Source organism: Lissotriton vulgaris, chromosome 12, assembly GCF_964263255.1.
Source record: "Lissotriton vulgaris chromosome 12, aLisVul1.2, whole genome shotgun sequence".
In the NCBI taxonomy this organism is placed as follows: Eukaryota; Metazoa; Chordata; class Amphibia; order Caudata; family Salamandridae; genus Lissotriton; species Lissotriton vulgaris.
In genome coordinates, this window is record NC_141700.1 from 743,328,120 (window position 1) to 743,349,321 (window position 21,202).

General features: G+C 41.4%; 1 protein-coding gene across 1 annotated transcript in view; it reads left to right on the forward strand.

Annotated features, from left to right (window-relative positions):
- The first annotated feature begins 12,792 nt into the window (after nt 1-12,792).
- The window catches only part of LOC147678532 (extracellular calcium-sensing receptor-like), a 42,386-nt gene continuing 33,976 nt past the window's right edge, over nt 12,793-21,202 (forward strand). Inside the window, exons 1-2 of the mRNA XM_086945677.1 lie at nt 12,793-12,944; nt 13,386-13,677. Coding sequence (XP_086801803.1) covers nt 12,793-12,944; nt 13,386-13,677 — 444 coding nt within the window. The remainder of the gene's footprint in view (nt 12,945-13,385; nt 13,678-21,202) is intronic.

A 21,202-nucleotide genomic window follows, 5' to 3' on the forward strand; every position in this document is an offset into this window, starting at 1 on the left:
TTGTGAGTGAGTGTTTGTCCCATCCTTACTCTTCCCTAAATCTCTCCTCAGTCATCCCTAAACCCCTCAGATTCAGTAGTAAACATTCCCACATTTCCTTCTAATTAGTAAACATATATTTTATTTATTTATAGAGAGTTTTATATAGAGTGACCCAGCCCCATTGCGCTTTACGATAAAATATTTATAAAACAAAAACGCATTATGTGCAACAATACCAACATCGTCAGAGGTGGTGAATCTGTAAATCTCCAAGAGAGAGCACTACAGGTTCCAGGCAAACCACATCCTATACAAATAAGCACATAGGCTGACAGAAATAAGTATGTGATTAGGCTAAGGAATAGGACCCAGGAAGGAAACCCAGGCAACACCACATAAACATCACAGGAGAATAGTTAATGAGCTCTACAGCAGAATTGTGTTTATCAGTATCCTTTTGACGTTTTTCTTGAATGTCACAGTAGAGGTGTTTATTTTAATTGCAAGGGGTAGAGCTTTCCAGATTACCGAGGTGATGCATGTGAAGGCTCAGTTATAGTTTTTCTTTTTATACAGTTTTGGGGGTTTCGGCAGTAGGGAACTGAAGCTTCCGGAAACTCTAGTGCCCCAGATAGCTTTAGATTTTGGGCCAGGAAGTGGAGGGCATTATGGGTCATGCAGCCAATTTTCAAATGAATCCTTGCCTCATATGGAAGCCAGTTTAGAGGTTTCAGATCAGGAGTAATGTGATTGTTTCTTTTTGAGCCTGTGATGAGCCTAGCTGCAGAGTGAAGAGTGTCCCTAAGTGGTGTCAGCTTAGCTCTGGGAAGGTTGCATAGGGTTGCACTACCATTGTCCAACCTGGGAATCACCAGGGCTTGAACGACTGACTTGAAGTCATCTGGTGGAAGAAAGGGTCTTATTTTTCTTAGGATGTTCATCAGGAAATTTGCAGCCTTTGGTGGCAGAGTTGAAGTGCTCCTGCAAGTTCAGGTTCTTGTCCAGTGTTATTCCCAGACATCTTGTTGACTCTATGATGTGTGGTACGTAGTTCAGTGCTGTTAGCTGTTTCATCTAATCAGCGAAATCCTGAGAATGATTGATGATCTCTCCTTAGAAAAGATGTGAGGTGGCGGCGGAGATTTCCACTTGTAGGTTTGGGAATTGAATTTGTAGTAAGTAAGTAGTACTGCTGTGGTACTACTTCATGTAGTACTACTGTCGTACAATTTTACATGCTACAAAATGCAGTTTGAGAATCAGGTCTATTATGTTTATTTTACGGAATGCATGAAAATTGCACACATAAGTGTCAGAAAAAAAGGCTTAAGTAATTTATTTAACCCCTCCCATGCTCATGATGAGCTCAGCTTGTTATGAGCCACGGTTCCCGTGTGCTCATGATGAGCTGAGCTCGTCACGGCTGTTAGACCGTTTGCACGCTGGGCTAATTCCCCTGCTGTGCTGAGCATTCTATGAAAACGGGTGTGGCTGTGACGAGCTCAGCTTGTCATGAGCACACGAGAACCGTGGCTCATGACGAGCTGAGCTCGTCTTGAGCACCGGGGCGCTGTGTGTGCCCCCCGCCCCCCAGCACAGCGGGGGAATTACCCCTGCACAGCAGGGGTTAATACAGAACAGTGATCTATATCTCTTTCTTCCTGCATGTGGTAGATACAACTGCAGATGTCGGGGAGTTTAATTATTACGAATATTGGCATAATGGTCTCTCATGGAATGCATTTTCATGGAGTTACAACCATTCTTGCAAGTGTGGCCCATATGGATAATGTGACACCGCCGCACATCCCTGAGTCTGGTGGTCTGTGGACCGCCAGACTCATAATCCGGCCCTTAACTTCATCCTCTTCCTTAAACTAGTGTCCCACGCCTCCTTCAATATGGGCCTGATTCACAAAGATACACTTGGTTGTAAAGGTAAGTTGATGACCAAACATTCCTCTTTCACACATGTCAGAAATCTACAAATGGATTTGTGGTAGGCGTAAATGGATTTACGAGGGTAGACATCTTCATCATGAGTGGTGAGAAATCTGCCTTCATAAATCACACTAAAAGCATGGTTTTCTTTGGAGGCTCGGTAATGGCCACAAACAAGGCCATTTTGGCATTCCCAAACTTAGATCTAACGTTTTAGTGCATTGAAAGGATTGCTGGATTACTCCCGGCAGGAGCTGGATAACACCTCCACCACAACATGAAGAAGGATGGATCCCCCACATTTGGTGGAGGTTTATGCAGAGGTCTTTCTTTTCTTTAAATAGTTTTCAGCATTAATTACAGTAAGTCTATTATGGGAGTTTCATGCTAAGTTCTAAAAAGACCAAAACACAAACATTAAATAAATATATTAAGCCAAGCACAATACTAGCCCCCTGGAAGCTAGGAGTTGTTGTTTCAGGGGTGCAGGATAAAAACAAGAGCTAATAAAATCCACAATTAAAAGATGAATGTTGAGAACAAGACATAATTTTATTAAAATGCATACGCACAACTCTATGACATCAAGCCACCAGATGATATCTAGACATGAAGAATGCGTCTAGGCTGAACATTCAATGATTGGAACAAGATAACGATACACTAAAAGCATTGAAGCAGAAATTCATAAACCTGTCACTATAAAGGAAACTATAAAATTCTGTATTGTAGAGGTAATGTCAAGAATTCTGTCGAAAGGGATCAAAAGTCATCTTGTTATTTCAATATATTAGGCAGCACGTTGAGATGGTAGTTTGGGAAAAGAGCTGAATGAATGAATGAATAAATGAATGAATTAACGAATTCCTTAAACACACAGCTATTGCAAGAGTGTCTGAACAATGACAGACTGTGGGGTAGGAGCATTCCAATGCAACTCTGTTGGCATGGTAATATTGATACACAAAACAATGAATTAATAAATGAATGAAGAATGAATGAAATAATGTATTCCATAATTACTTCATATCATTACATATACACACTTGTAACATCAATAGACCTTAAAAATTCTGCTATTAAAAACAATACCAAACAGACTTGCGTGACAAAACAATGTTGAAGACGAGTCATGAAAAAGCTTATGTGTCAAAATCTGAAGCTAAAAGGGAGCACGTCATGAGTTAATTACAATATAACAATGTGTAAACTTAAGCAAAAAAAAAATCATGCCAGAAATATTCACATTTCTTTCACAGTGCTTGCAAGTTTGTTATAAGTGCATGATGATGTCCTCCTGGGCCGCACCGCATATGGCTTGCAAGCTGATTCAAAAATATCTATCTCGCAGACAGAAAAAATAACAAAAGGGATACTGGACCCCTACCCAACCCCCTCCCACCAGGAGTACTTAAGGTGTACTTACCCAGCATTACTTCTGTTCTTTTATCTGTCTGGCAACAGAATGGGACAAGGAATATGTGCTGCTCCTTTGGGTCTGGAGGGGTGTCTGTGGATGTTAGGTGCCGTCATCTCTGTAGTTTTCAAAAAAGGAGGTTTACCTACAAGGGATTTTGTTTATCTAAAGTTTTGAATGCTTTGTATAACTACTATTTGAAGTCACACCCTAAATAGTGGTGGAAAATAGAATGGAAAAAAAAATTTGAGATACAATAAAAATCACAATTTATCAAATGAATCATAAATCATACACGGGGCAACTAAATATCTTTCAAAAAAGCATTTATATATTTAATATATATGTATATTTTAAAAGTTGATCAGGGAAAAGCAACAAAACATTGTATGTAAGTTGACGTCAAAAAAACCTATACAAAAATTATGTTGACACCTTCTCTATGTCATTCAAACAACAAATGTTCTACAGAGATAGATGTTTGAGTCGAAGTTTCGGTCTGTCAAAGGAATGAAACCATCAGACCATCTTCAGGACAGAATGTTGACTGTAGCTCCACAAAAGTTTTCAGCTGGACTATGACCTGTTGTATTTATTTGGCAGGTATAGTTGTTGATGAATGTTTGCCGAGGACCAAGAGATAAAAATGTCGCGTTTCGTCAATAAGGTTTTACGTTTTGGTCGAACCGTCTGTAAGCGGTACCACTCCGACAGCGCGTCAGGACTAACAAAACTTCGCCCGCTCGTGGAGATTCAAATAAACTGCTGCTTCGAGAATTTGCCCATTGCTATGAATTGACTGGCAATAACACAGACAAGAGTGGTACCGTTTACAGACGGTTCGACCAAAATGTAAAACCTTATTGACGAAACGCGACAGTTTTATCTCTTGGTCTTCGGCAAACATTCATCAACAACTATACCTGCCAAATAAATACAACAGGTCATAGTCCAGTTGAAAACTTTTGTGGAGCTACAGTACAACATTCAGTCCTGAAGCTGGTCTGATGGTTTCATTCCTTTGACAGACCGAAACTTCGACTCAAACATCTATCTCTGTAGAACATTTGTCGTTTGAATGACATAGAGAAAGTGTCAACATAGTTTTTGTATAGGTTTTTTTGACGTCACCTTACATACTATGTTTTGTTGCTTTTCCCTGATCAACTTTTAAAATATACATAAATATTACATATATGAATGTTTTTTTTAAAGATATTTAGTTGCCCCATGTATGATTTATTATTCATTTGATAAATTGTGATTTTTATTGTATCTCAAAACTGTTTTGATTCATTCTATTTTCCACCACTATTTAGGGTGTGACATCAAATAGTAGTTATAAAAAGCAGTCAAAACTTTAGATAAACAAAATCCCTTGTAGGTAAACCTCCTTTTTTGAAAACTTCATTGTCCATACCTGCAAGGGTAGATAGGGTTCCTACACCATTTGAACATTATGTCATCTCTGTAGGGCAGGGGTGACGGTGGCAGGTGAGCTCATCTCATTGGCTGCCGGGCTGGCAGGGAGTCATGCAGGCACAATGGAGGGGTTCGTTTGGGTAGGATGTGCACCCTGCTGTAGTATCTTACACTACTGTCCATGCCTGTATATTTTTATTCATCTTATGCCCTGCCTCTAGAATCTTACAGTTTGATGATGTGATATAGAATGTTGAGTGTCTTTACTGGAAAGGGACAGTTATGATGGGGCTGAGCAGCATGCTGGCTGCTCCTGGTGGGGTTCCTATACTGGCCATACGACTCCTTCAATAAATACTTCAAAAATAGCTAGCTCTACCAGCTTGGAGTGTACACCTGCTCACCCAGTCAGTTTCTGTATTGCTGTGCACAAGGGTCGAGGGTATCTGGCAGCCCCCATCCACACACTGAAGCAGAATGGGCCCAGGGGGTATGAGGTGATGAGCACTTCCTGGGTAACCTGAGTTTGGCCTGAGACGTGCTGGGGGCACAGGCTTGCCGAGGGCTTAGTGTGCACCTGTGCTTCCTGTTGTCCATGTCTTCCGGTTGGTAGGAGGTGGTAGATGCAGGCAACTGTTTGTCCTGAGGTGAGTGTCGCTTGGCGTTTTTCTGTGATGCCTTCCTTGAGTTTCTAGCTGGGTAAGTTGAGTCTCCACAACCACTGGCAAGAACACCTACACCGATTGGGCACCTTGACATGGGGATTGCAGTTCTGTTGCTTGCTTCATTTCTTCAGGCCGGTTTGGACATGCCAACTCCTGCCCCTTCTCATTTACAGGAGTGCCTCAGCAGATTATGTGGCTGCTGTGGGGATATGTTGGGTCATGGATTTAGGTCCTTCAGGGCCCCACTAGACCCCTGAGGTCACTGCACTGAACACTGTTCTCCTTGCTCCACCTGGCCTCTTTTATCCGCACTTTGGTTTTCGCAGCACTGGGCGTGGGGCTACTTCTTGTAATTGTTTTTTTGCAACCACTTGTTTCTGGGTGTTCCCTGGCTGGCCTTCCAGCAGGTCAAGGGTGTCAACCAGTTGGGACGCTTCTTCCTGCCCACTAAATGGCTAGGATTGGGAGTCCTTGTTGGTGGCTTTTGTTTTTGGGCACATGCTGGACTTGGGCCTAGCCACTCCGGTCGTTGCTTGTGACTCCCGGGACAAGATATTTCTCTGGTCTCCCTCAGTCTATGTGATTAGTTGGGTGATGAGGTTGTGGGGTATCTGGGGCGCTTGCTTGGCATCCACTCCCACTCCTGTTTTTTGATAACCAGTTGTCTCAGGCTTGTTGCACTTCCTGGATGTGTGTGTGTGGTTGCCGGCCTTGGTTTCGGAGTTGTACTTTGTTTTCAAGGTCGTGTCTGGTTCCACTTCTGTGTCTCGTGTTTTTGCCTTTGTGGGTTACAGGGCTGATTTGTGAGTCTTCTGCGCAGTGTTGGCAGACTGGTTTCTGTGGTGTGCCCAGCAACTTTTGCTGACACTCTGTTTTTTAAGGTGACATGGGATGTGGTGTTTCTGGAGGGTGGGCTTTAGTTTTGTGGCTGTCATTCCTCCTCTTTTTGGTGGCTGCATCTGCTAGCTGTGGGCCCCGGGTTTTGTTCTGAGTTCTGCTGTGTGTTTCCTTAGGGGATGTCTTTGGGCTCTCAGCCCTTCCTTCCTTCATATACTGGGCTCACTTTGGTCCTGGTCATGCCTTTTGGGGGCGGGCCAGTGGGTCCTGTTTCCAGTCTGGCCTGGCTGTTGTTTTGGGGTAGTCTGCTGGGACAGTGTCGCCTTCTAGGACATCACCTCTCTCTTGGTTTTTAGGCAAGGTTGGGTTGTTGCCTGGCTTATTTTTCTGGGGTACGCTTCTCCCTGTCTTTGCCCTCCTTCTGTCTCATAATTGTTCCCCTCTACTGTCCTTTTGAGGGCAGTGTGGCTGTCTCAGCTTTGGCAGGGGTTTCTTCAGTGTTTTCCTCTGCTGTGTTCACGGGTGACTGCCTGGCTGTTCTGTGGGATGATTGTATGTCCTGTTAGCGTGGTCTTGTTTGCGGACCCGTGGGTCTGCCTTCTTAGCATTTAGGTCCTAATTGGGGTTTCTGGCTGAAATGGTTGCCTGGGATGTGATGTTTATGTGGTGTTGCCTGGGTTTCCTTCCTGGGTCCTCTCTCTGGTGTTGAGGGCTCGGGTATCTGCCTTTGGTGTTGTTGACACTGGCGGTGTGTGCCTTTTCTTTTGTCCATAGGTGTGTTTGTGCTGGTTTTGAGGCTGCTTCTGGGCCGGCTGGTGCATTTCCGGAACCCATGTGAGTCGTGGGGCGGGCCTTGCTGTTTCTTTGGTGCACACATCTTCCTTCGGGTAGACTGTCTCTAGGTTGTTTCTTTTGTAGCTTCCTCCCAGGGAAGGTTTCCTCTGTGTTTTTTGGTCTGTGGATCATGCACAGGTTCAGCTACTTTACTCTCTGTTTGGGTCTCCTCCTCCATTGGTGGTGCTGTGCTCTCTGTCTGAGACATGGCTATTTATCAGACTGCTTGTGGTTGGGCATGCTTTTCAGACCTCTTTCGGATGCCTGTTTGTGCGTCCTCTTCTTCCTATGTTTGGCGCATTTTGCCTGCAAGGGTTGGGTGCTGGTTCCCTTTTTTTCTTGGGTTTGGTTTGGTTTTTGACAGGCTGTGCACTCCTGCTTGGGTTCTTGGCCTGTGTTGATCCATCACCTTTGGTTTTGTTGTCTGGTCTGATGTCCTTTGGAGTTTTCGTTCACTTTGCGTTATAAGAAATATAATACTGCTTTCTGTACATTAAAAAGATGTTGCTAGTCTCCTTTTAGTTCCATGACCTCATAAATGAACTTCTCCTTCCACTTTGTTCCTGTATATAGCATTGCAACTCCTTAGTGACTTGCAATAGATTTATAATGTACAGCAGGGTGTACTTTATTCCATATATAACGGTTTAGTCTGATTTTAATAACTACTTAGGAGCCCAATTTCTGCCTTCAATATTCTGCAACAGACACTTGCCTGTTTGTATATAGAACTTTAGAATCAAGGATAAACAATATTAAACTTTTAGGGGACAGTTATGTCTTAGACACTCTTCATCAGGCATACACGTTTTTACAAGTAGACATTTACAACCAGTGTTCAGTAAAATTAACAGGTATTTGAGGTTTTACTATTTGCTATGGTTTTAATTTGTTCATTAGCTCTATTTTGATTACATGTACAACCAGTAAATCAGCTACACAATTAGTAGGATTACTGGTGTTGTATTTCACTTTCTTATTATTTATCACTCATCACATGCTATTTCGCAGTAGTATTTCGAGGTCCAAGCGAAAGCCGCGACACCCTTTTCGGACTTCAAGAGCAGAGCCTTAACATTGTCAGGGCTACTGGTATTATTCAACATGGAGGATCAAATTATGCAGCAAAATTGCAATCACGTGGCTCATTCTCTGATAGTATTATATGTATTAAATTGAGGTTGAAGCGATATTTTTTGTGAAATATGCACATTTTGCAAAATATGCACCAAATGCATTACATCTATAATTATGTGGTAAACACGACAGCCACAGATGTGCCTAATTCTACTGGCCCTCACCCTTGCCAATTGTTCTGTTAACAATTTCTTCAATAAAGGCTAAATAGCCTAATTTCAACCAGTGCCCATTGGTAGCAGCACTTTGAAGAAAACATATTTTTCAAGCTAACTGCCCCAAAATAAACATGTAATATAAAGAAAAAAAACATGACTGCTACCACGTTTACTGGGGTGCTATATTGCCATCGGCTCAAGAGTCTGGTTTAGCCTTTCTGACATTTGGGCAATGAAGCATCATATAGCAGGTGTCAGCGCAGAGCATTTAACAAAAGCCATCTTTGCCAGCGTGATGCCCACACTCAACAGGCATGTACTTGTATCATGGACATTTAATCTCATCACCAACATGGTTATTGGACTGGCCAAGTCCCTCTGGCACAGCTCAGTTGGATAAGTACATGTACGATGAAACATCCTTTCACCACCAATAGTGACAATTTCCTTCATCTATGATCAGATGATTTCTTGCAAGGATTTATGGCATGCTCCTATAAACAAAAGATGGCTTCTTGAAAAGATTTCTGTAAGTTGATCTAAAGTTAGGCAATAGAGCACGGATACAGCTAATGGTGATACACACTCACACAGACAGTTCTGGACACACTCACAAATGCACACATCTGCCTCCACTCAAGATATTGCATCTTATTGCTATTGACTGAATTCTTCTAGAAAGGGGGCATGTTTTGCACAGAACTGCAGCTATCCTGGACATGAGAGAGGTGTGGAGTGTTGGAAAGGCATTGATAAGAGGAGATTGTATGAGGGAACACAAGGTGTTGATTAGTGACCGAGATTTGAACTGATGCTGGAATGCATTGCTAATGCCCTTCATACATCCTTACAATGTTCCAGACATCTGCTTGGGCACAATACAGCCAAGCAAATCCTGCTCCGGAGTCTCAGTGAAATTGGTATTCAAGGGATAGCCAATCAATGGCCATGGAATTTTCTGACACACAGAACTCAGACTTGGGCCCTTTCCGGTCCGAGATGACGGAACTGACCAAGGGAGTACCCCAGGGATCCTGTCTCAGTCCCACCCTATTTAACATTTATGTTGCCCCACTGGCAGGAGTACTCAGGGATTTAGGGTTCACTCCTATATCATATGCTGATGGTACCCAGCTTTTACTCTCCTTTCACAAAAACTACCCCAACTCTCAGTCTATCTTCTCAGAAGGTATGAAGACCATTGCCTGCTGGATGAGAAACAATTTCCTCCAGCTTTATGTGGGGAAAACTGAAATTATGCTGTTCGGCAACGCATCATTGAGATTGTCCCCGAGCTGGTTGCCGGCGGAGCTAGGATCCATACCTACCCCCAAGACAGCGGTAAAAAAGGCAGGGGTCTGCTTGGACCAGAAGTTGCTATTGAAGGAACAGGCCTCTACCATCATCAGTGCCTGCTTCCATGTCCTAAGCTTCCTGCAAAGAGTATTTCCCTTCCGCCCCCTGTCCACTCAGAAAACCCTCATTCAGACACTAGTATTAAGTCACCTTGATTATTGTAACGATTTGCTGAGTTCCGCAAAGGAAGCATCTTTGAACAGACTACAAGTGGTCCAAAATACAGAAGGCTGCCTTATCTCTCAAACTCTCTCTCTCGCACTTCTTCCCTTCCTCTCTCGCAGAGCTTGCATTGGCTCCCAGTGCGCAAGCGGATCCGTTTTAAGATATGTTTTATTGTACACAAATCCCTAAATGGTAAAGGCCCCAGTTACCTGACAGGAAAATTCACAAAATACCAGCCTCCCATGGCACTTCGATCTGGCTCCAAATCTCTTGTAGTTCCTCGCTGCAAAAAATACCGGCAGGGAGGTAAAGCGTTTTCCATTTAGCCCTGACCTACTGGAACCAGCTACCCATCCAGCTGCTGGAGTGCGCAGATTACCTGCAGTTCCAGAGGCTCCTTAAGACAGCACAGTTTTAATAGGTCCCTTCCTTGGCCGATTAAAGCATAGTCCTAATGCGGAGAGACCTCTTACGGGGGGATTCAAGCGCTTTACAAATCAAATCAAATCAAATCAAGCAGATTCTGGCAAATACTGCTTTCATACATGTCTGCCCAAAACACACCAAAGTGCCATACATTATTGGATTTAAGTGGAGTTACACATTCAATATAAGCTAAACATCCTCTTCCTAGGATAGGACATTGTGTTCAACAGACCCACCTGGCTCCCATCTCGATTGATAAATGTATCTCTAGATGATCAAGTTTGTGTCAGTGGGTCTCTGAAACTTGTAGCAGTGCATTCTGGGACCAAGATTTCAAGAATCTGATATCACTTACTCCTTCTGATACTATTTCTCTCGCATGTTAGGATAAGGTAGCTTGTCTGAACGCCATTGAATGTTGTAATAAAACAAGTATTAACTTAAGTGCTATGACAAAGGAAAAAGTGGTTGTGAAATTAATATTTGTATTCACTTAGATAATCCGTTGTATATTTACTTAAATACTTATAAAGCACAGCCTTCATCCGATGTCACGTTGACTCTAGTTGAGATGATCAGAAAAAATGGAACTACATGCCCAACAAATAAAATCAGCAGAAGAGAAAGGTTTTAAGTGATTTTCTAAACTGCAAGTATTTCCGGGTGTCCCTCAATGACAGAGGAAGGAAATCCCAGATGTAAGGGCCAAGTTGGGAAAGATAGAATTAGATACGACCTACAGCCTATGCTGTACAGAGACATGAAAAGATTAATAACAGATTCGGGGTGATGCGAACATTGCACATGGACTTATCGATAAAAAAGTGATCATGCAGGCAGAAAGCTTCTGTGTCATACAAATTCTTTGTATAAGGCACAGTCAGTGCTTAACTTCAGCCACTGGTTCCTGGTAGGGGCTACCAGCACTTATTTTTGGGGACTAGCACTTGCTTTTTCTCATCAAATACTTTCCTGAGTAAAGATGCATGAGGACTGCACATCCTCAGTATAGGTGCGCCAACATTTATTAGCACTGGCCGCGGGCTTCTGAGCAGAGTTTTGGTCCCCAGCACTCACTCTTTTACACAGTGCTTTGGATTTGACTCTTTGAACCACAGGCAGCCAATAGAACAGTCTGAGGGCCAATCAAATGAGATCAAATATCCCCAAGTAATAATATTCCGGAGTGGAAGGTTTTATATATTTGTGGGAATATTTGCAGGCCACTTTGTATCCAACACGCAACATGGTGCAAGAACGACACAACCTTAAAATTAGATTTATGAAGCCTCACAAAGCCACCCTGTGTGTGTGTGCAACTTGCTGCGTTGCATTATACTGCGCTCGGGGGGAGATTCCATGGATGTTGCATGGGTGTTCCCATGCAACATCCATGGATTTTGAAGCATTTCAAGATTTAACAGAAGTTTTAGATCTGGGAGTGTACCATAAACCTATGCCTCCCCAGGTGAGGCATACAAGGAGAAATATCTTGTGTTTTCTTCTTTCCATGTGTGCTGCATTCTGCAGCACACATAGAAAAGGAAAAAGTCTCAGTGGACTGTTTTTGTTCAGGAAGGTGTTCCTTCCTGCACAAAAACAATCCTCATTACAACTCAGTCACCCTTGCACACATGGCACAATGGCGCCTGCATTGGCGCTAGGCAGCTAAATGGGTGCCAGGGCAGGGGAAAAGGCAGAAATGCATTTCATTGGCTCATTCCCACCCTTTCCCTGTCACACAGCGCAGCACAGCAAGGTGACTTGGAGTGCTGCACTGCAAGACTTGACCATTAATATGGCCCTCTGTCTCTTATTGACAAGAGGGCACTTTCAATCAGTCCTGAGAGGATTCATGTCCAAACCACTTGGCGATTAAGGTTCTGAGGAACCAAAGGAAGGATGTTTCCAAGGGATTTGAGTGTTCACAAGCTGATGGTGGTAACAGAGTTGACCTGCTTTTTGAAGGGCAAGATTTAATTCAGAAAGAGTCCTACATATTTACCATGAGGAGACAAACAGGGTGGTACACCCAATCTGTGAAACTGGCTGAATTATAACTTCTAAGGGGTTGCTTACCATTCAGGATCAATTCAGTTGCAGTTAATTGATTTTCTAACAGTTGGTGACCATCCATCCTTGAATATTCAGCATGGCTTGGCAAAGGGCAAGCCTAAACACAGGCTCCAAACAGTTTCTCTGGATAATGCACCAGGTGTCCCTGCATAAGATATATCTTTCCATCCAGATGATCTAATAATTTGGGCAAGTAGTGTTGTTTAAATGCTAAAAAGAATAGGGGGCAGAACTGATTCCTGTAGGACCCTACAGACTGTAGTTGATCTATATGGAGGTAGAATTGAAGGGTGTTAGAGGTGGTGATGGAGCAAGGGGAGCATGATTGCATTGACCTAGAGAAACCCAGCTCATTCAGTGTCTGCTAAGTGGTAAGATGATTGATGGTATCAAAGATAAGCCTAGCAGCTTCAACCTTGTCCAGAAGAGTCCTGAGCTCACAACTGTAATCGCCAACGTCATCACTGTACCATTTCCAGATCGGAAACTGATCTGCCAAGCATCAAGAAGATCACAATCTTCTAGTAGGTAAGCAGAAACTTGTTTCACCATTTTCTCTTCTTAACACTGACTTTTGAGAGGAAGCTAATTGGATGATGATTACATGGGCAGGCCTTTTCCAAATCATCTTTTTTAGCAAGGAGGTCGCCACCCTAGCATGATGAGACCACACCTGTGGCAAAGGAAACTTTAGTAAAGTTTAAATCCTTTGCATGTTTAAGGGTGAAAGTGCTTTTTAAAAGCAGCTTTTTTACAGAAGTAGTAGCAATAATGTGCAGTAATAATAGCTGTAAACCAGAGCCGATCAATAACCAAACAAATTGAAAATGTTTGATGCTACTTATTTGGACTAACAAAGAACATTATTATAAGTGATGACAGAGGTATGAATCATCGGATGGTGGTGGGACAGAGAATTTCTGACTGCAGATATATTAAATGGCACACTAATGTTTGTTATCATTTCAGATTTGGTTTTCGTTATTACCGCTGGGTAAGAAGTATGATATTTGCCATCGAGGAGATCAACAACAACTCAGATATTCTCCATAATATCACCCTTGGGTTCCAGATTTTTGATTCCTGTGCAGCCTTGAAGCAAGCATTACAGGGAACCTTCTGGATGCTGACAGGTCAAAGCGCATTCATACCTAACTACCAATGCCGAGGCAGCACCCCGCTTGCCTCAGTCATAGGAGATTCAGGCTCAACACGTTCTATCATCATGGCGCATCTACTTGGTCTCTACATGATACCGCAGGTGATGAAGACTTCTTTATTTCAAGAGCAAAGGGTTGGTTTCAACAGGGAGTAGTGTTGCCTGCAGAGGAACTGCTGGGGCATCTAGGTGACCAGTATATGTGTGTTATGTTGAATAATGTCCAATTAATGCATTGAAAAAGAGGCTGCAAAATGTGCAGCACTCACAAGGTGCTGAGTGGAGGATTACATAGAATCCTATAAGAGTGAAAAACCTTGACTGATGCATTTCTGGGTAAGTTAATACCACGGTCTACTCGTTCACAAGTAATATCGAATTTTTAATGAAGATAGCATTGGTCAAAGATATGTGGACTTCTCAATGAGCTTGTCCAATAGATAGATATGATCAGAACCATTCAGAAGTTTCTGTCATTATATAATTACCAAATCTCTGGTTTACACATCTCCATTCCACAGAGGACTCAGTGACAAGCACACATTGGTGTGTTAAAAGATGTTTGTAATAACTTTACGTATAAAATAACAACTTAAGTCATTAGATGACAGGACATGGCTTTATTAAATATAAATCAAATTGTGCCATTTAAAAAAGGAGAGGACAATTAGATGAGGGCTGTTTCATTAGCAATGCAGGCAGTTAAAAGGCACTCTGCTCACCGCTCACCTCACCAGAATCTTTGAGTTTTGCACTATTACTTGGGAGTTTTTGCAAGGGTTTGGAAAACTTTGGAACTTTTCAAAGTTTGCGAGGTTTGTTGTTTTAATGCAACACACAGTAAATCATGAAAATGCCTCATATGTCCATGTTTAGCACTAAAAATGGTAGTACAGAGAAACACTTTTATCATTTTGGACCCTTTTCACCAATAACAATGTCAAAGTGTGTGCATATAATTACATCTCTACCTCACAATGCCAGTAGTACACCTGGAGAGGCCAGGTGCAGGCATAATTCAGACAATGTAATGTGGCAATTCCCAGACCACCTATTTCCTCTGTGCAGATTTATACATAGAGTTGATGTCCACAGAGAGGTCAGAGAGCCACGCTGTTCTTTCTCTACAGATAAAACCTGTTTCCTTGGGAGGAAGCTCTTCTACTATACCTCCTGCAAATCTAGGGATGACACGTTCTCCTTCCCATCCGTTGACGGAAGTTAACCAGCCCTTTGCTGGAGTAGATATGTGACCTTTCCAGATGTGAAAAGGGAGAGATCAAAGTTTGGCTTCCCACTGCTCAGCAGTATGTACTACTTCAGATGTATCCACACTCCTGGAGGATATAGGGTTAGGGTTGCTAGTAATTATAGAATTCATGTTCACTCAAATGTATCATCGCGCCTATACTCAGAAAATGACACACATGCTCCAGCAGAGAACTATAGGTCAGAGTCAAAGGCTTTCTCAAACAGCCAGGTTTTCAATGCGTGTCTAATGTTTCCAATGATGTAAGTGATTGAATTTGCATAAGAAGAGGATTCCACCTCTCAGACATCAGAACTGAAAACCTACGACCCCCATCCTAGTTTTATGAAACCTAGGTCGTGGACAAGTGTTGCCGGCTTGCGGCTGCGACAAAAAGTCTCCGCAAGACCTGGCACACTTCTTATTTTTTTGTCCTTTTTATAATATACCAAGGAGGCTATATTTAAAACCTTGTCTTAAAAAATTGAACTTTTCTCAATACAGACCAGCACTTTATTATCTCCAGATGCTAAGTTGTGATTGTACCCTGTTCGTATGTAGTTTTTTAAAACTGGCAATCAAATTTAGGAAAAGTATGGAAGGATAATAGCACTGTTAATTGAAAAGATAACCCTTTTACGCTTTTAGAACATTTTTATTTAATAATCTGAATGTTTAATCTGCCTGTAACTTTTTGCGAGCGTTTCGTTGTTGTCATTTTTAACCGTTTTTTATGCAAACATGAGCCAATATGAGTAAAGTGTGTAATGCTTTTATGGTTGTCACTTTAAACAACCGAATAAAGTTTTCTTGACTTGAAACCTAGGTACCACTAGAAGGTTAGCCTTGGGAGAGCTCAATGCCCTTACTGGGATGTATTTGGCGGTAATCAGACAAAATATCGAAAAAAAAATATCGGAACGACAAAATATCGAAGTAAAAATATCGAAGGTCAAAAATATAGGTAAGCAAAAATATCGGATACAAAAATATCGGAATAGGTAAGTATGAAAAAATATCGAAAAAAAAAATATCGTGTGACAAAATATCGTTAAAAAAAAAATATCGTGTAGTAATGGAAATAATCAATAGTATAGTAAAAAGTAAAATAATTGTATATAAAATGTATTAAAATAGGTGTATTATTATAAATAAAACAAATATAAATAAATTTAAAAAAAAAAACATATCTAGGTTTAGGAGCGGGTTATTGGGTTTATAGGGGATAAGGGTGGGAAGTAATTTATTAATAATAAATTAATATATGTCATTAAATAATACTAAATTATACCTAATTGTTAATTATTTATAATTAATTAGTTAATTAAATAAGATCATATAGTCTATATTATTAATTACTAATTAATTGGTAATGAATTAATATTAATTAAGAAATCATAATTATATACTTAATTAATTTAATGTAGATACATGTTTATTTTGTATTTTTAAATTTATAAAAAAAAAATTTTTTTAAAAACATTTCAAGGTTTAGAAGCGGGTTATTGGGTTTATAGAGGATAAGGGTGGGAAGTAATTTATTAATAATTAATTAATATATGTCATTAAATAATACTAAATTATACCTAATTGTTAATTAATTATAATTAATTAGTTAATTAAATAAGATCATATAGTCTATATTATTAATTACTAAATAATTGGTAATTAATTTATATTAATTAAGAAATCATAATCATATACTTAAATAATTTAATGTAGATACATGTTTATTTAGTATTTTTACATTTATAAAAAATATTTTTTTAAAAAAACATTTCAAGGTTTAGGAGCGGGTTATTGGGTTTATAGGGGATAAGGGTGGGAAGTAATTTAATAATTAATTAATTAATTAATACATGTTATAAAATATTCCAACATTATACCTAATTTGTAATAATTTATAATTAATTAGTTAATTAATTAAGATTATATAGTCCAAATTATTAATCACTAATTAATTGGTAATTAATTAATTTTAAATAATAAATTATAATAATGTACTTAATTTTTTTTACAGATATACGTTTTTGTTTAGGATTTTAACAATGTTGTAAAAAAATTTGTTATTACAACATTTCATGTTTTATGAGCGGGTTATTGGGTTTATAGGGGATAAGTGTGTGAATTAATTTTATAATAAATCTATAAATAATATATGTTTAGCAATATTCCTAAATTATACCTAATTGGGATATAATTAAATTTAATTACCGGATTTATTAAGAACACAGAGTCCATATTATGAATAACTAATTAATTGTCAATTAAATGATAATAATTAGTTTATTAGAATAATGACTTTAATTATGTCTACATATATTAAGATTTGGGTTATTTTGATTTTATTTTTTATTAAATTTTTTACATTAATATATAGGTTTAGGAGTTGTTTTTGGGGTTTATAGGGGATAAGGGTGTGAAGTAACGTCATAATAATTAATTTATTATTAAATGTTTATGTATATTTCTATTTTTCAGTTAATTGGTAATTAATGTGAACTAATTTATTAATGAATGAAGATCATATACTACATATAATTATTTACTGATTAATTGTTTTTAGGTTAAGGGGTATCAGTTGGGTTCAGGGTCAGTTTTCAGTTTTTGGGAAAAGGGGTATTTATTGAGTTCAGGGTCAGTTTTAAGTTTTTGGTTAAAGGGGTATTTGTTGGGTTCAGGGTCAGTTTTCAGTTTTTGGTTAAAGGGCTATTTGTTGGCTTCAGGGTCAGTTTTCAGTTTTTGGTTAAAGGGCTATTTGTTGGGTTCAGGGTCAGTTTTCAGTTTTTGGTTAAAGGGGTATTTGTTGGGTTCAGGGTCAGTTTTCAGTTTTTGGTTAAAGGGGTATTTGTTGGGTTCAGGGTCAGTTTTCAGTTTTTGGTTAAAGGGCTATTTGTTGGGTTCAGGGTCAGTTTTCAGTTTTGGGGTAAAGGGGTAGTTTGTTGGGTTCAGGGTCAGTTTTCAGTTTTTGGTTAAAGGGGTATTTGTTGGGTTCAGGGTCAGTTTTCTGTTTTTGGGTAAAGGGGTAGTTTGTTGGGTTCAGGGTCAGTTTTCAGTTTTTGGGTAAAGGGGTATTTGTTGGGTTCAGGGTCAGTTTTCAGTTTTTGGGTAAAGGGCTATTTGTAGGGTTCAGGGTTAGTTTTTAGTTTTTGGGTAAAGGGTTTTTTTTAGAGTTCTGGGTCAGTTTTTAGTTTTTGGCTAAAGGGGTATTTTTTAGGTTTCAGGGTCAGTTTTCAGTTTTTGGGTAAAGGTGTATTTGTTGGGTTCTGGGTCAGTTTTCAGTTTTTGGGTAAAGGGGTATTTGTTGGGTTTAGGGTCAGTTTTCAGTTTTTGGGTAAAGGGGTATTTGTTGAGTTCAGGGTCAGTTTTCAGTTTTTGGGTAAAGGCATATTTTTAGGGTTCTGGGTCAGTTTTTTGTTTTTGTGTAAAGGGGTAGTTTTTTAGAGTTTAGGGTCAGTTTTTATTTTTTGGGTAAAGGGGTATTTGTTGGGTTCAGGGTCAGTTTTTAGTTTTTGGGTAAAGGGGTATTTGTTGGGTTCAGGGTCAGTTTTTAGTTTTTGGGTAAAGGGGTATTTGTTGTTTTCAGGGTCAGTTTTCAGTTTGTGGGTAAAGGGGTCATTGTTGGATTCAGGGTCAGTTTTCAGTTTTTGGGTAAAGGGGTATTTGTTGGGTTCTGGGTCAGTTTTCAGTTTTTGGGTAAAGGGGTATTTGTTGAGTTAAGGGTCAGTTTTTAGTTTTTGGGTAAAGGGGTATTTGTTGGGTTCAGGGTCAGTTTTCAGTTTTTGGGTAAAGGGGTATATGGCTGAGATACCCGCCACCCCCTCTCAACACAATCCCCAAATGAGGGAAACCGGAAACAGTTCTTGAAGTTTTTGGAAGTGGGAGGGAGTGACCCTCCCGGCCGTATTTATTAAAACAAAAAATTAAAACGGTTAAACATTAATGTACAATTTCATACCACATTGCGATGTTTGGCTAACTTTAACAGATTCTCTAATACAGAGGTTCTCCTAGCCGATCTAACATCCTACAAAACATTTACTTGAAATATTGAAATTGTACATCCTAACGTTTAAGGGCCAACGGCAAGGTCGTAACCGGTGTCAAGATCCCTAACCAGACATACCCCCCCCACTTGGGAGGGGCGACCGCACTGAGGCGTACTCACGTGCAACTACTACAATTTCCCTTGTCTTGACGGGGGCACTTATCAACTCGACGCCATTTAAAGGTCGTTCGAACTCGTGTGAGGTATCTAGAAGGTATCGTAGACCTCCCCCCAACCCCACACAACTTACCGCATCTGCCGTCGCAGATGTCCCTGGCCCCGGGAAATTCCCCAGGAGGGGGCTGTACCCCCTCCTACACAGGAAGGGGCCTTGACCGCCTTTCCTCTCCTTTCGGCGACCCATCCTTAGAAGGGACCGCCTCCCCGTTGAGGGGCCAAAGGCCACCTCCCCCGAGCGCTCCCATCCGTGTTGGGTGACGCCCACTCATAGGGATCTTCCAATTAGTGCTCACCGATCATGACCTTACCGCCACAAGGCAGGATAGTTGACCGGCTATCCGGACTCCCCACAAAAACTCCTACCTAAAGGTCATGTTTCAAAGATTTTAACCATGCTAAGAAGTCTCCTAAGAATAACTCATTCCCCACCCAAGACAAATGCACACCATCCCCCGAATACATCCTGTCATCATTAATACAGCCATGGGAAATAGAATGCAATGTCCTGGAACGGAACAACCTACTCACTTTATTGTTAAGCTTTCTAACGGAATGATTCAAAGCAGGTATAGAGATAGCCCCCCGCCACACCTTTCGTGGAATCAAATGGGACCATGCAATCGTACACCCCGGAACTCTCCTTGCCAACCAACTTACAGTGGAAAGCATTGCCTCCAGGAGTAGTCGTCTACCGATGGTGACCAAATCATTGCCCCCAACATGTACTATAACTATAGACGGCGGTGACCTTGTCCGCCCTAACAAATCCTCAAAGAATGTTTGAAACTGGTCAATACAGAGACCGCCCCTTCCGTGGAAGGACATCCTGTACCCGTATTCCCCAGCTACGTGAACCAAGTCACCTGCTTTGAATATGTCTGCGGCACGCCTCACGTATGAGTGGCCCACGACCCACACCTCCTTTTTCACAGCCGGTGATGTCTGACCGCTGGCCCGGTGTAGGGTCGACTGCATAGTCCGCCCCGCCTCGTAGGCTTGCGTAACTGAAACCAAACAAAACAAGAAGCGTGAGTACAGGGTACATAATTACAGCTTCACAACATGTGCAACCGCACGTATCTTTTATAACAATTGGAGGACCAACGCCCCACTCGTTTCACTTGTTCAACATTAAGACCCCTGGCTGTAGCTTCCGTAGCAGCCCCTATCCGAAAGGAATGGGTCCCAAAATCGCCCGGGTTCAAGCCCGCAGCGGCAATTGACATCGCAAGCACCCGCTGAAACTGAAATTTCGTCAGTGGGGTGGCGTCCGCGTGTCTTAACAAAGTCCCCCCCCATGATGCCACCCTTCGTGCTAGGTAATCCTCTAAACACTTTACCGGACATATGGAGGATCCAGGAATCCTGCGTATGATGACGCAGTCACCCAACCCATCTTGGTCCGTCTTGGACCTTACAAAGGAGACAGTCATTGTTTCTCCCCTGATCTGAACGTGTTCCTGGCACAAACCCCCCGCCACATCCAGTTTGTTCCTCGCAACTAGTTCGCTTACCCGCATTGCCCCGTGAAATGCTAGCGTAAAAGCGGCTCGGAACAGCACCGCCTCAAACTGAGATGAACATGTGGCAGGTAGTGTAGCCAACAACTGGGACAATCTATCCAAACCTATCGGGCGCCTTAAATCCACTCTGCGACCCTCCAGGCGTTGCCACCCACGCAGCGCTTTCTGCACAACGAAAGACGCTGTAGGGTCTTGGATAGCATGTGCTCTGGCAACAAAGGAAATGGCAGCACGATGCCTCTGGGCCGTAGCCACCGATTTCCCAGCCCTACGTAAGGACAACAGGAAATTCACTACCCATTCCTCGTGACCCCAAAGTCGCTCTCTAACAGTCCCCAAAAAGGCTAAATAGGCCCTAAACGCCCCTTCGTATGCCTTCCTCGTCCTTGGTGCTAGACTCTCTCCCACGAGGTGACGAAGTTCGGGGCACCGAGAGACCAGAGAGCTTCGGGAAATGGTGCCGGCTCCGGGTCCGCTGAGGGAAGGAAACCCGAAAAAGCCTGCATTTGAAAACGAGACAGTGCGTCAGCCGCCTGATTCAACACCCCTGGAACGTGTTTTGCTCTGAATAGCACGTTCAATTGCATACACAGTAAAACAATTTCTTTAAGCAGTCTTAAGATCAGT